This window comes from Delphinus delphis, chromosome 3 (assembly GCF_949987515.2).
Source record: "Delphinus delphis chromosome 3, mDelDel1.2, whole genome shotgun sequence".
Classification (NCBI taxonomy): domain Eukaryota; kingdom Metazoa; phylum Chordata; class Mammalia; order Artiodactyla; family Delphinidae; genus Delphinus; species Delphinus delphis.
The window spans coordinates 18678970-18694259 of record NC_082685.1 but is presented as its reverse complement, the minus strand read 5'-3'; the positions used below and the strand labels follow the sequence as shown (position 1 = coordinate 18694259).

Below are 15290 nucleotides of genomic sequence, written 5' to 3'. Positions count from 1 at the left end.
GCTTTCCAGTAAGGCAAACTGATCCCATGTGCAGAAGAGCTGACCTGTTTCCAAGACATCACCTACCATTCTTTGTGCTGGTCCCGGAGTACCTGGAACTTTTAGTTGACTAGCCTTGGACCAAGTTCACAGGCAACCACCATTTTGCATCTTTCAACACCTTTACCACTTCCACGTTGCCACTTCCACACCTTCATCAGCTGACTGGCCTTAAGGTTGTCTAATTGATAAAGCTGCTAATGATGGCAGGAGCAGTCCAACCCCAGGGATGAACGTGGGACCCCATCTTACCTTCAGCATCTCCTTGGGCTGGGCTGGCAGAGGCCCCAGAGTAGCACAGGCTTGCACTGCGGATGCTGCAGTGCTGGGGTCACCTGGCAGAGGGGCAAGGGCTCACTCTCCTACTATATGCAACATATGTCCTTTGTGCTTTTAATTGAACATGTGTTGGGCATCTGCTGATTTTACTTTCTCAGCGTTCCTCCCTTCCTGTTAACAGCACCCTCTTGCTTTGGGGAATTTCCTTTCCTGTTCCATGTGGCTGTGAACTGCTCTTCCCCAGAGCTCTGGCTGGCTCCCTTCCAGTACTCGGCCTCAGTTAGGTGTCTCCTTAGAGGGGCCTATTCTGCCCACCACATCTAAAGTCTCTCAGGCCTCCCCTCCCCCACAGCAGCCTCTACCTTATGCACTGCTTTAGTTTCTTCCTGACACCATTTTGAAATCATCCGTCACATGTTATGACATCCCCTTCACATGAGACTGAAGGTCCACAGAGCAGGGCCCTGCTCTCCTATACTGCTGCTACTTTCCCTGCTCCTAATACAATGCCTGGACATAGTGGGTGCTCTATAAACATGAGCTGAGGGAGCTGTGCCTCAAGAAGCCTGCCTCGGTCACCACATGAGTCTGGCTTGTAACTCTCGACAGACTCGGGAAGGTGGCCAGGCAGCAGAGACTGGAACTGCCTGACCCTTGGCACTCCTGAGGCCTGGCTTGTTAAACACCTCCTCTGATTCTGGGAATTAGCTGGTAACCTAAAATACAGACTGGGGGCAGGGAATGTTCAGGGTTTTATTAGCCAGTTTTTCTGTTGGCTCCCAACAGAAGCCCAACAAAACCTGCATTCCAAGTTGCAATGTTCAAAACCTTCCTAAATATTTAAAGTAACTATATTGTATCTCATCAAGAGGAAGTACTGCAATTTACTTAACCAATCCCCTCTGACAGCTCTTTAGATTCTCCTGGTTTTCTGCAGTTATAAATAGTGCTACTAGGAACACCACTGTGCTATATAACCATTTTCTGCACTTAGAATTATTTTCAAGGATGGCTTCTCAGAATTGGAATTTCTGGGGTGGACAGACGGCACAAATATTTTAAGGCGCTTGCTACCTTTTTCAAAATTTCTTCCCACAAAAAAGTTGTACAGCAGCCTGCCTCATCACACTGCAGTCAGCACTGAGGATGACTGAGGTAATCTGACAAGCAGAATCATCTCCCTTTGGTTCTGTTTTGTACTTCCTTCACCACTCATGAGAGCGTGTCCCCCACCCCACGCCAAACAACACACACATTCTGTGCATTCTCAGCCAAGACTTCATGAGTCTTGTGTTCTTCCCTTTACTGTGCCTTATATACATGGCTATGTTAGGCTTCATTAGAGTAATTAAACCTTTCAATTCCATCACATGACAGGCTTCCTCCCTGAAGGGTGCTCTTTCCTGCCCTTCTAAGAGCTCCAGCTTCTCTAGGTCTGACCCGCTTCCAGCCTATGGCTGAGGTGAGAGGTCACTGAGAAGACTTGCCTTCCAGGTTCCCGGTGTGGCTTCTGTCATCATTTGATGCCCCTTCACAGTGTGACTCTGACAAGAGTGAGTGGGTGAACATGCCAGAGCACACACTTTCTTACAATAAAAAAGAAAACGAAACAAGACCTAGAGAACTGCACTGACAGTAAATCTAAGGGTTTAAGTAAAACATCTGAACTGCTAAGGATCTAAAGTATCCCTTAAGTCCAACTTCCCTCACATTAGACGTAAGGGCATGGATGAGGTCTAGAGAGGGGAGAGACCGGTGGCCCTGGGCAATGTCAGTGCTAATTTCCTATGTATCACCAAAAAACAAACCAAACACCCCCACCACCAATGTGCATTAAGAAAGCAGCTAAATCACAAAGGAAATCAACTACCAAACAAAGCAGCTGTGTACTGGTCCACCTCCTGCCTGTGGCACAGCCATGTGAATTGAAATACATGGGCAGTTTCCATACTAGCAAAATACTTTTATTATTTTATAATGATAAAACAGGAAAGTAAAGATTTCTTTTTGGTGTATACCAGAGTTAAGGGAAGTAGAAGAATAAGGGAATTAATAGGACTTTTATGTACTTTGATGACAGTAAAAAGTTAACAATACCAACTGTTTGACATAAAACTTATAGCCCCCAAAACACATATATAAAGGATCATAGTTTTAAAATCTATAAAAGTAAAAAATATACAGTCAGAAGCTCTAACGCTTATTTCATCTTTAATATAAAATTGTAAACATTTATTTACACAAAGCAAGTGTGTATAACAAAAGTCCAAGCACCCTTTTGAGTCATGGCTCCTGGAAGATGGGGATTTGCACTGAAGTGGAGTTGTCTCCTTCCCTGACTACCCAAAAACCAGATTCATAAATAAAGCCACAGGCAGCTCCCTGGGGGGACTCCAAGCATCACATTTTATTGCTCTGACACTGCAGCAAGTGAGAAGCCTGCTGTCTGTCTAGGTGGCCCCAGGACTAAGGCAGGGGCAGCCCTCCTCACACGGGGGAGGCAGAGGCGCGAGCGCCCAGGGATAGAGGTGAGCAGCAGCCAGAGGGAGACCAGGAGAGGAGCAAGGACCCACCACCAGCCTTCCGCCCGCTATTTTTGGTAGAAAACCCGCTGAAGTCACCCTCTTCCCCTTCAGATTGGGGAACTCACTCAGAGGGTGGAGTCTTCACTGGCTTTATGATTCATTCCCTTCTTTGAGAGTTATATTCAGTGACTGGGGAAGGCAGGGAGGGTGTTTAAAGGGGAAATGGCCCAAGCACCACCCATGGTGGCAAATGGCTATTAGAGAAGAAGATCTGAGGGTCCAAGTACCCCCATGAAAGGCACTGCTGGTGCAAAATAATTACCAATGTGTGTACAACCCTTTGTCCCCTCAAAGCCACTCAAGCTGGTTGTGTGAATATTTTCCTTGGCTCAATTCTTTACATATGATACTCCTTGAATTATCCATTCTGAGGCTCCAGGGAAATAAAAATGGGGTTGTGGTTTCGCCAGAGACCACTCTGTATATACGCCACTCTTTTCAGTGTACTATTTTCTCTCCGACACCCCATTTAAAAGGGTCTCACCTTGTGCTTACCATGTTGCTTTCGTTACATCGAAGTGCTCTGTCTTCATTTCCCACAAACAGCCCACAGGTTGTTGTGGACTCTTAGCTTAGTCAAGACCTAAAAAGTCATAGACCTTAAGAGAGAAATCCATTTGAATCTTTAGAAAGGATGTATTAGTGTTACAAAGCAATTCTCTTTAAAAAGTGCAAGTCATCTGACAAGGGAGTGGCAGAAGTAGTAAAACAAAGTGGAATTCCTTCCTCTGGCCCAGCCTGCGTCCTCCCTGCCAAACAGGGCACACCTATTTTTCTCCTTCCCACAAACCTTTGCTTTCTGGGGAAGGGATACCCAGCTCCTTACTATGCTAGGCTTCCCTAGGGAATTCTAATGACTCTTTCTTTTTCTCTCCAATCCAGTAAATCAGTGGCTTAAGGAGTTTTTCCATTTGGGTTGGAGAGAGAAAGAAGGGGAGGCAGAAAGAAAGGTTATGGGAAATGAAGACAGGGTGCAGGAAAGACATCTGTTCATAACTCGACAACGATCACCTTCCTAACACATTAAAGATGAGTTTTCGGAGAAACTGCAAAAGGAGAAACAACAAAAGAGGACACAGGAATCCCAATTGTTTCATTTCAGCATTTGGCCTGGGGGCCGCCTGGGGTCTTGCTACCAACACATGGGAGGAAGGGATTCCTCAGCCCACACCCTCCTAAATGCCAGCCTGGAAGAACAGCATTCTGGGAGAAGGAGGAGCTGCTGGAAAGACCAGATCTGTGTCACTAACTCTGCTTTCTCATGGCATCCTGTTCCTTTTTGGCACATGCAGTCACAGCCTGCACTTACGGAAATGATTTTCCAGTGAGCCTCCCTTTGCCCTGAAAGCTGACAAAGAGCAGGAATAAAAAAGGCTCTTATCAAAAGGAAACCCTAAGTTTCCAATGCCACTTATCAATTTAAACCACCACCTACCCTAATCTGTTTTAAAACCTTAAAAAAATTTAAAATCTTTTCTATGCTACAAATTGCAAATAGTTCTGCTATAAAGTTTCAACAAAAATTTGTCCCAAAATTGGGGCAAGTGGAGAAATCTTGGATTAAGTCAACATGATAGCATAGATTTTTATAAGCCTGACATCGTGGGGTTTCACTGTTGGTTTTTTGGTCATTTGGATAGAAAACCACCTGCAGAACCCTGTCCTGCTGTCCCAAAACCAGATAACGACGCCAGCAGATGGGGTGGGGCCAGCCCAACATACCACAACTGCTGGCTGGGAGCCCTGGGCCCCACAGAGCCTGGGAGGACCAGGCCTCAGCCCCATGGCTCTAGCTCTACCTGCCCAGCTCCCTGGGCTGTGGGCTTTTGGTCCAAAGTAGTTGCTCTTTCTTGAATTTGAGAAGAAAAATATAGGCTGTATGAACACTGAAAACACCACAAATCCTCCTGTTACTGAGGCCCTAGAAGGTCGTCCAAATCATTCATCCACTCCTCCGAAGTCCTGTTCTTCAGCAGGGAGTCGATCAGGTCGGCATCTCCGGCCATGCTGGCCAGCCCGCTGCTACCTGGCTGCCCACTGTAGGCAAAGGGCAGTTCTTGGCCTGCGGTCCGCACAGGGTAGGCTTGGGTGCAGTGTAGCCCTGCCCGGCCGCCCACTGTTGGGGCAGGGCTCTGGCTGAAGGCCCCCAGCTCAGGCCCAGCTGGGCTCAGGCCCGGCAAGGCCTGCTGTGGGGCTCCCTGGGGAGGTGCTGGGGCAGGGGCACTGGTCCTCTGCTGTGTGCTCACAGGGGGCAGCATGGACCCTGCTGCAGCTGCTGAGCTCATGGGGGCCATAGGCCTGCTGGGCATCGCCTGGGAGAACTGTGGGCTGGACATTTTCAGGTGGGCCTGCTGCATGTGGAAACTGGAAGCTGCAGTGAAGGGACTTACGGAGTTGTTCCCTGGGGTTTGGCCACTCAGGTTCGGCATTCCCTGATGTTGCCATGTGGAATTCTGGCCTCCCATGGTTGCCGATACCCTTGGGACCTGTGGCTTAGTTAAACCAGAGTTCAGGGTCCCCTTATTGTGCTGTTGGGAGATACCCGAGTTCCCCAGAGAGTTCTGCCCATAGGCAGCTGAAACCGAGGTGTTCGGGCCCACACCGGTCTGCCGTGGAATGTGGGCATGTCCATTGGTGGCCTGTGGCGGGGGCTGGGCAACTCTCTGGGTCATACCAGAAGCCATGCCATAGAGGCTGCCCTGTGGCATGCTTTGCGAGCCAGTGAACTGAGCCACACCCCGGTCCTGCTGGCCTGAGCTTGAAGGGAGAGAGGAAACCGAAGTGTGTCCAGGACCCATTGGTATCAGATTCCCAGCCTGAGGGAACACTCGAGGACAGCTGGAGTTAGATGGACCCAAGTTGTTCATGCCAGGCATGGCAGAAGAGGACCCTAGAAGACAGAGAAAATTCTGTCAACTAAGCTAGCATTTCTTCACCACCACTATGGAGATACCTCCAAGACCCATGCTGCAGCTGCTATCCCACAGGCCTGAAAGGCAAAATCAGAACACCAGATACCTCATGATCAGTGGAACCTCAAAGAGAACCCTGGGGGCAAAGGTTTCCCACAGGGTGGAATGGAGGCCGGTCTGGAGCAAAAAGGAGATTAAGACAGGCACAGAGGAAGGGGCAAACTCTATGGCTAGAATGTGGGGAGAGTATCTAGAGATAAAAGGAAGAGATGGTCCCGGCCAGATTCAGAAGAGCTGCAGCCACCATAGGAGGGGACAGGGTTGCAAAGCCAAAGGGTAACTGGACTGTGACTCTGGTTTAGACCTAGCTCGGCAGGGACTGTCAGGATCACTTAGATGAGGCCCACACAGTGTGGCACTGCAGGGCGGTGAAGGGAGGAAGGAGTCTGGACTGAAATCAGAAGATATTTACTGAGCACCTGCTCTGTGGTAGGTTCTGTGCTGGGGAGACAGCACGGAATGGGACAGAGAGGTCCTGTCCTCAGGGAACTTGCTATTTGGGACTCTGTCTTAAGCAGTGGATGCATGGTGACAGCCCTGACTGAGATTTTTTTTTGTTGGTAGGTGAGCGATTGTTCAGGGGTTGGCCATAACTGAGTACACTTTGTTTCTCCTCTTCCTCTCTCCATCAGCACCTAAACTAAAAACTGAGTTGAAGACAAAAGGGAAATGCTGAAACAGTCCACTTCTCTACCACTGATAGCCCACAACAACATCAGATGGGATGAAGGCAGGAAAGCTGGCCAAGACCCAGGCTTCTGAGATGCCCACAGACTTCAACCCCTGGTCCCTGTTAGCACAAGCATAAAACCCCACTTAAGGGCTTTCCTGGTGGTGCAGTGGTTGAGAGTCCGTCTGCCGATGCAGGGGACACAGGTTCATGCCCTGGTCCGGGAGGATCCCACATGCCACGGAGCGGCTGGGCCCGTGAGCCATGGCCGCTGAGCCTGCGTGTCCGGAGCCTGTGCTCCGCAACGGGAGAGGCCACAACAGTGAGAGGCCTGCGTACCGCAAAAACAACAACAACAACAAAAAAACCCACTTAAGTCTCCTCTGGAATGCACAGCTGTGGTCAACTTCTCTGGGACACTTTATAACGAGAATCACTGACCAAGAGAAGCACAGGTTTCGAAGATATTCCAAGAGCTAGGAAGGCAGGTATGGCCTAGATTTTACTGCATTTGTCAACTGAAATCTCTCTCTATTTCTGGAGCAACAGCCTGAGCAATGGCGGTCAGGTTCCCTCACATATCTGAGACAAGACAGCTGAGACCTCAGAATGCTTCCTGCCCCTTTCTGGCCAACTGTCTGCTGCTGATACTGCCACCCGTGACACCAATATGAGCAGACAAGAAGAAAGAAAAGAAGCAAAAGGCCATACAAGTGCACTAAGTCTCTCCTTATCTGGAAAATAGGAGAGGGTCATTTTTTGAACAGACACATAATGCTAGAAGCAAAGAACTCTCTTAAGAATTACAGAAGCCACTTCTTACTGATAAGACATCTTCCAACTACAGATGATTTTGCCTCAAAAGATTATACAGCCAGGGACCCAGCCAAAGCACTTAGCCAAAGTAGTCTGCCTCTGTGACTTTCTTCTCCTGACCTGTAGAGTAACCAGAACGCTAGGCTCCTTATGCAGAATGGGGTTACAGGAGCATATACATCCATTTAGCATCTATAGCATAACTGGGCAGACAGCAGGAACTCAGCATGAGTGGGACAGACTACCTGCTCTGTCCAGTGCCTGCCTTCCCTTGCCCCACTCCACTGCCTCAGACACTCCTCACCTGTGAACTGTCCAACCTGTTGTGGGAAGGTGCTCTGTGTTGGGTCTTGGTACTGGGGTGGCGGGCGGGTCAGATGGCGCTGAAACTGTTGCTTCTCCTAGAAAATGCCAAGAACAACAGAAAATTACGAGACCCACATAAAACAACAAAGCGATTAGAGAAAAGTAAACTGTCCAAGTTTGTTACTCAGAGGGACTCCTATGGAGATAATGCTCGTAATCTCATTTGGGGGGCTCTTAATAAACTGTAGTATGAGACAGAAGGATGGGGCAATGATTTAAAAAAAAAAAAAAAGGTGATGTATCAGTTAAAAGAAAAAAGAATGGCAGACCAGGGAAATGCAAACCAAAGCCACAATAAGATAGATACCACTTCACACCTACTAGGATGGCTAGAATCAAAAAGACAGATAAGTGTGTCAAGGATGTGGAGAAACTGGCCCCCTCACACACTGCTGTGGGAACGTAAAACGGTGCAGCTGCTTTGGAAAACAGTTTGGCAGTTTCTCAAAAGGTTAAACTAAAGAGTTACCATATGACCCAACAATTCCATCCCTGGGTGTATACTCAAGAGGACTGAAAACCTATGTCCACAGAAAGGGGAAACAACCCAAACGTCTATAAACTGATGAACAGATAAATAAAATGCAGCATATTCATATAATGGAATATATTCAGCCACAGAAAGGAGTGAAGTACGGATACATCCTACAATATGGTTGAATCTTGAATGCATTTTATATGAAATGTCCAGAATAGGTAAATCTATAGAGATAAAAAGTAGATTAGTGGTGCCCTAGGCTTGGGAAGATGGGGGAACAACTTTTAATGGGTAATTAAAATAGGAGAGGGTCATTTTTTGAACAGACACATAATGCTAGAAGCAAAGAACTTTCTTAAGAAAGTTAACCCAACTGCACACCCAACTGCATGTGACACAACTATTGTCACACAAGTGTTAAAAAGTATCAATGGATCTATATATATATGTCTTCTATAGATATAGAAGACAATCCAGGACACACTGTGTAGTAAGAAAAGCAAGTGCTAACTTTGAGGAAGTCCGGGAACACTGTGTTTGTTTACTATACAAGCCCTAGCCATGAGAAGGCTTCCAGTGGGGACACATTTTAGAACATATTTGAATGTGAGTAGAAATGCAAATAATGATCATCATAGAATGGTACTTGACCATTCTCCACCCTACAAAGCCATGTGATTCTGCCAGGCTTGAGTGTCTTGACTAAATAACCTGTTTCTTTTAGGTAATGTTCTAAAAGTGGCTGTGGTGATGGTTTGTATAACTCTATGAATAAACTAAAAACTATTTGAATAATACACTTTAAATGGGTGGATTGTATGTCATGTGAATTACATCCCAATAAAGCTGTTATTTAAAAAATGGCAGAATTGAGGCAGTAATGTGGGCTTTAAAGTCATCCTCAATCAACTTTATTCTCTGGGTAGCTAGTTCTCTTATGTCTTAAGGATGTAATTTAAAGTCCTGAGAACTCCTGTAACCTTGGTACCTGAACACTGCATTTGGTGACCAAGTGGGTGAACTGCAGGACTGGGAGCGGGCTTGTCAGTCCTGATTCTTGAACCCCAGGACCTCAGGGATGGCTTCATTTCCCCGCTTTATGTTCTCCCTTATAGCAATCTCTACCTTTACAAAAAAGCTGGATCCCACAGCAAACTGGTGGACCAAGTGAGCTCAGTGCTTTGGTAGCTGCTGACAAGGGACATGGAAAAATGTTCCTAACACATACAGTTTTAGCCACAGATTCGGCCTTCATTAATCCCCACTAAGTGACATAAAGCTGCTCTGACACAGGCTACCACTGTCTGAGAAACGTCACACTCCTGTTTCAAGGATACTCTAATACTGGGCATATAAACAATCACAAATCCACATACATACACACTGGAGCTTGTAGCCACTGCAGTGACTTGGGAGGCAGGAAAACATGGGCAGGGATGGTGGGGTTTTCTTCCACCTTTCCCTTTACCTGTTCTGCCAGAAGGTGCTGTTGCCTTTGCAAAAACTGCTGTTGTTGCAAATGCTTTTGTTGCTGCTCCCTCTGTTTCTGTTGGTCCAAAAGCAACTGATGCTGCTTCATTACAGCTGCCTGCTGCTGGTTACTGAGAAAGGAGGTGCTACTGTGAGTGCTGGCTACGGACACGGCAGGTGGCTGAGTCCCCACACTGGCAGCCTGGGTTGGTACAGGGACGCTGGGAGGGTTCTGGTCCTGTCAACACAGAAAAGGGGGTCTCAAGTCAGGTGGGACACACTGAAGACTATAAGCCCTGATCAGAGAAGATGAGCTGCATCCAGTGAAAACCTGGCTCAAGGCTCTCTCTTGAAGCCTCTTCTTCCCTGCAGGCGACTCCAGTGAAACCACCCTCCAGGGCGGGGCTGGAGACCAATAGCACTAACACCTGAGTATCCAGGCATGGCAATGAACAGTCACTAGCTGCATGTTAGGTTTGTTTCCTATGATTCACCAGTGGCAAAGGTGTGATTTTACATTTAAGCTCGTATATTTGTATACATAGTTCCAGTGGCAACTGTAGCTTATAAATGCTCCCTTACTGGAATGCATGGGTGTGGATAGGCCCCCAGAGGAGGAACTTCTGAGGGGCTCTGGTCGATGGAGATCCTACATTCTGAGTGTGCAAACCTTGGGCCCCTGGTGGCTGGGCTGTCCCTGAACCTCCTGAAATTATATGGTTTGTCCACATGTGTACAGCATTTTCCTGGGAAGAGACTGCTTGACTTTTGTCAGATACTCATGCTCAAAAAATACTGAGTACCAATGAGAATTTTAATGGATAGTCTCTATTAATACCTGGACCTAAAGTGAGAGTCATGTCAAAGGTTACCACAATATTACCCCAACATCATTACTTACCTTTAAAAGAAAAGGAAAAATTTTAACTCATACAGGAAAAAGGCAAAAAGCAATTATCATTTGAACAAATTCAACTTTTTGAGCTTTTACCCAGTCCTTATTTATTTGTTTGTATGTATGTATGTATGTATTTGGCTGCACTGGGTCTTAGTTGGGGCATGCGGGATCTAGTTCCCTGACCAGAGATCGAACCTGGGCCCCCTGCATTGGGAGTGTGGAGTCTTAACCACTGGACCACCAGGGAAGTCCCTCATTTGTATATTTAATCTTTTTACAAGATTCTAATCTTAGAGTAGACAGATTCTGAAATAATCTCCTCACTCCAATCACCAGAAGCTTATGGACTACAAGAGTGCCTTGTGAGGTGCAAAGTACTACTGAAATGGCAGACATCACTGTGCCGCTCTTTCTTTAGGATGCTCTCAGTGGCTGTGTAGCAGTTTAGTGGCTGAAATAATTAGAAGTATGAATGTTTACACATGCATTCTTCTGCTGACAGATGCTTAGACTGCTTCCAGTTTTTGGCTATTAGAAATAATCATGCAATTAGTATCTTGTATGTAACTTTCTTCCTTTTTTTGGATTATTTCTTGCGGGGGTATATAATATGTCAATGCTTACGAACATTTTTATGGCTTATGAAAAATACGAAAAGTCAAATTACTTTCCAAAAGCATTGTGACCATTTACATACCCTCACTACTATCTGAACATGTCAATTTCCTCATGGTATTACTAGCATTTTTTTTAATTTTTAAAATTTTAGAGTGTGCTACAAATAGACTGCAGGCTTACAGTAGTGAAAGAAAGGAGGCAATGCAATACACCCAACTGCATGTGACACAACTATTGTCACACAAGTGTTAAAAAGTATCAATGGATCTATATATATATGTCTTTTATAGATATAGAAGACAATCCAGGACACACTGTGTAGTAAGAAAAGCAAGTGCTAACTTTGAGGAAGTCCGGGAACACTCTGTGTTTGTTTACTGTACAAGCCCTAGCCATGAGAAGGCTTCCAGTGGGGACACATTTTAGAACATATTTGAATGTGAGTAGAAATGCAAATAATGATCATCATAGAATGGTACTTGACCATTCTCCACCCTACAAAGCCATGTGATTCTGCCAGGCTTGAGTGTCTTGACTAAATAACCTGTTAGGAAGCAGCACTCACCTAAATGTTATAAGCTTACTAAAACTTATGGTATTTTGAACACACATGTTTGAAAAGTGGTATAAAAAAAAAAGCAGAGCCTCTAAGGACATTAAATGTGATCTTGCCACAAATAACTTAAGTTGTATGGCATGAAAGAGACACTAGACCAAGTGCAGGGGATTCCTCAAATGAGTATACAGTTAAAAGCAAGTTACACTAGGGAATTTTACCCTATTTTTGTTTATTAAGAATCAATCCTCGTTTGCTTGGTCAATTTTCACTCCCAAGGGAGTCAAAGGACGAAAGTACCAGCTCCCTCCCTCCCTTTGTTCCACAACTACCTGGGACCTGGTAACCACACTAGGATGGATGTGGATGCAGAGTAACAGAGTAAAGCCCCGTGCTCACCTGGCTAGGTGGAACCAGTGATCGGAAGGGCAAATTTCCTGGCTTTGGTTTCATTAGAAATAAGGAGTTCTGCTCGTTGTTCAGATGAGACAGCTGCTGGGGAAGATAAGCCATCAGGGCCGGCTTGCTCTGGCCAGCCCCAGGGCCGCCTTGCCCACAGTCTGCTTTGTAGTGAGAAAGGGGTTTGGTGTTGCCGTAGTCCAGCACGGATCCTTGGTTAGCCACGGGATTCTGATTCAAGTTACTTGGTGGCTGGTGACTCAGCAGGTTCACATGGCTGGGCTGGAGGTAGGGGCCTCCTGGCCGAGGGGAGCTCTTGTTCACACTGGGTATCATGAGCAGTTTGGAGCTAGTGAAGTCTTGCTTGTAACCGGGAGGGCTGGCAGGTTTTTCCATGGAATAAGGGACATTTAAGGGACTGTGGGAGGGGCCTGTCTGCTGCCACGTGGACATCTGGCCTGGAGCTGGTGCTGGGGCAGCCTGCTGTGGGTTCTGGAGCATCTGCTCACGCTTCTGCTTGGCAGCGATCTGCTGGAGTTGGTGGGCAGAGGACAGCTCTGAGCTCCCGCCTGGGCCCTGGCTAGGCAACACCACACTGGAGAGGGCTCTTTGTGCATTCTGGGCTTGGGCTGATGCTGACATCAGGTTGGGACTGGGATTGTCCACCCCAGGCTGACCAGAGGTGTGGAACAGGGGCTGAGAGCCCCCTAGGCTGGGTGAATCTGTGCTCACAGGGCCAGATGAAGGCCCCATAAAGGTCTGTCCTGCAGACCCAGCCCTCACTTGTGGAGAGCCTAACTGTTCTTGTTCAAAGGCTGCTGGAGAGAATTCTGTTTTAATATTAATGTCCTGTGCCAAGGGGGTCTGTGTGGCAGAACCAGAAGACTCTGGATCCTTCTTCTCTTCAAAGTCCTCATTAAATAGATCCTTCATGTCTTCATCAGGCACTGACCTGTTCAGCTCCTCGATGAGCTCCTTCCACTCCTGCTCATTAAGGTTGAGGTCAGGCATGAGGTTGCTTTGAGATATGGAGCCTCCGGCCCCTGTGATCATGCAAGGCAGGTCGTCCACGGGCTCCTGCTTCAGTTCTTTATTCAGGCTCAGGGGAAATGACTCACTGGGGTTGCTGCCTCCATTCAAGTGGAGGCTCGAGTCTGCCAGACACTTCTTGTTGATGGAGTCCAGCCCCAGTGAATGCTTCCCGCTGGCCTGTAGGGCCTCTGTGCCAGGCTTGTCAGGCTGACCAAGGGGGGAGGCTGGAGGCAGGCCATTGGAAGAGACGGCAACTCCCAGAGGGGCCTCCCGGCGGGTCTTCTTATGCCCAGGAAAGAAGTCTCCATAGCCATTCTGTTGATCACCATTCTGAGGGGATGTGGCACTATCGAGATTCCTCTTCACTGTATCATGGAGATGCTGAAAAACAAGAAAAAGAGTGACATATATACACCACGTATGAGTCCCGTCTGCTTCTCATGGTGACTTAAACCAGGGGCCTGTATCCCTGCAGTGCTCTCCTGCCGATTTTGCTTGCCCAGTTTACAACCCTCACTTCTGGGAACACACCCCCATTCCCCCTCCAGGGTTGTCTCTGCCTCTTCCTCTCTTGTGGCCTTGCCTGAGTGAAGACTAGCTCAGCTGTGGGAAAGTAATCCGGCTGCAGTCAATGTGTCAGTCCCTGGACTCTTGCAGCTCTTTTTGCAGGACACAAGCCTGATGCAGCCCACAGTCGTCTAATCTGAGGGTGTGACTGAGAATGGAGCTAATGAGAAAGAGCCAAAGGATACATATACATTCTTGAGGACATCATTTGCATCCCGGATCTAGGTTATACACGAGACCAGCCATCCCCCTTGACTTTTCACTTACGGGAACCAATAAATTCCTCCTTGTGTTTAAGCTGGTTTAACTTGGATTTCTGTTGCCTTCAGCTAAAGGAGACTGGGCTAGTATAGGCTCTTTTTCAGGCCTTGTTGGGGGCTGATCACAAGCTCCAGGCCTCCATCTTGGTGCACAGGCATTTTCATGCCCTTCCTCATCTTTCTAGGTGCCCTTGCCCGGCTCCACCCCTTGTCTCCAGGCTAGGCTGCTTCCTCATATGCCTTACAGGCCTCTGCCTTTTGGCTTCTGTCCCAATCTGCTCCCCACCAACCGTGAGCATCTTCTAATCCCCTGCACCCAGTCACCAGCCCTCCCAAACCCTGCCACTTCTTAACAAGACCATTAATTTGAACACAGTCATGTCTGTCTGGCAGTTACTTACTTCCCCATGTTCTCCTCAACTGGGTTTGTTCAACTAACCTTATTAAGAGTCTACCGTGTGTCAGGGACAAGTGCTGTGGGGATATCAAGACAAATGAGGTGGTCCCTGCTCTTCATGGGCTTCCAATCTTCTAGGATATGGGACATACATGGACATGGCTACAGAATAAGACAAACACCATATGCAAGCCGTAGAGCAATAAGCACCCTGAGAGTTCAAGGGCAGGAGTTTCATGGAGAGAACATGACAGGGAAGAGAAGAGGTGGTATCTTTCCATTATTTCCCAGCCTCGTTTTCAGCTACCAGGACACAACTCTTCCACTAACAGAGGCACCTGCACTCAGCCTCTATACATGTCTGCTCCTTTCCTATGTTTACTTCTGTTACATTTTTGTCCTTTATCCCCCACTCTCAATTCCAACCTCCCCACCAACCACTGGCCCTAAGCATTTATACTGTGCTATTTACAACATTCCAATTAACACCTTTCAGTATTAAAGATAAGCAGATTTCAGAGGAATCAGACAGTAGCACAGGACACTCTGTGCTGCTTTCTTCTGCTGCAGAGAAGGGCCACAATGACCCACCACATCCACCCCAGGAGGCTGAGCACAGAAGTACCTGACCCCCTGGGCGGGGGGTGGAGGGAAGGAGGGGGCCAAGGGCACCAGCTCTCAGCAGCAAACTACCTGTAGACACAAATGTGTAATGAGCAAGAAAACAAGGAGGGCAATTTTATCAGTCCTTGAGTTCCAATTTTAATGTTCCATTCCCTCTCCTTCAAGATTTTCTTATTTCTTAACTGTTAAAGCTGACTGCACAGTGTTCTATAAATCCTGGCTAAGTATTTCTTTAAATGCATATCTGGGTACTTAAGTTAGCTC

The 15290-nt window shown here is 47.2% G+C and overlaps 1 protein-coding gene across 1 annotated transcript in view; it reads right to left on the bottom strand.

Annotated features, from left to right (window-relative positions):
• Nucleotides 1–2266: 2266 nt before the first annotated feature.
• Nucleotides 2267–15290, bottom strand: part of MAML1 (mastermind like transcriptional coactivator 1) — a 46141-nt gene continuing 33117 nt past the window's right edge. Inside the window, exons 2-5 of the mRNA XM_060008239.1 lie at nucleotides 12147–13559; nucleotides 9674–9913; nucleotides 7666–7762; nucleotides 2267–5793 (exon numbers count right to left, since the gene is read on the bottom strand). Coding sequence (XP_059864222.1) covers nucleotides 4814–5793; nucleotides 7666–7762; nucleotides 9674–9913; nucleotides 12147–13559 — 2730 coding nt within the window. The 3' untranslated portion in view covers nucleotides 2267–4813. The remainder of the gene's footprint in view (nucleotides 5794–7665; nucleotides 7763–9673; nucleotides 9914–12146; nucleotides 13560–15290) is intronic.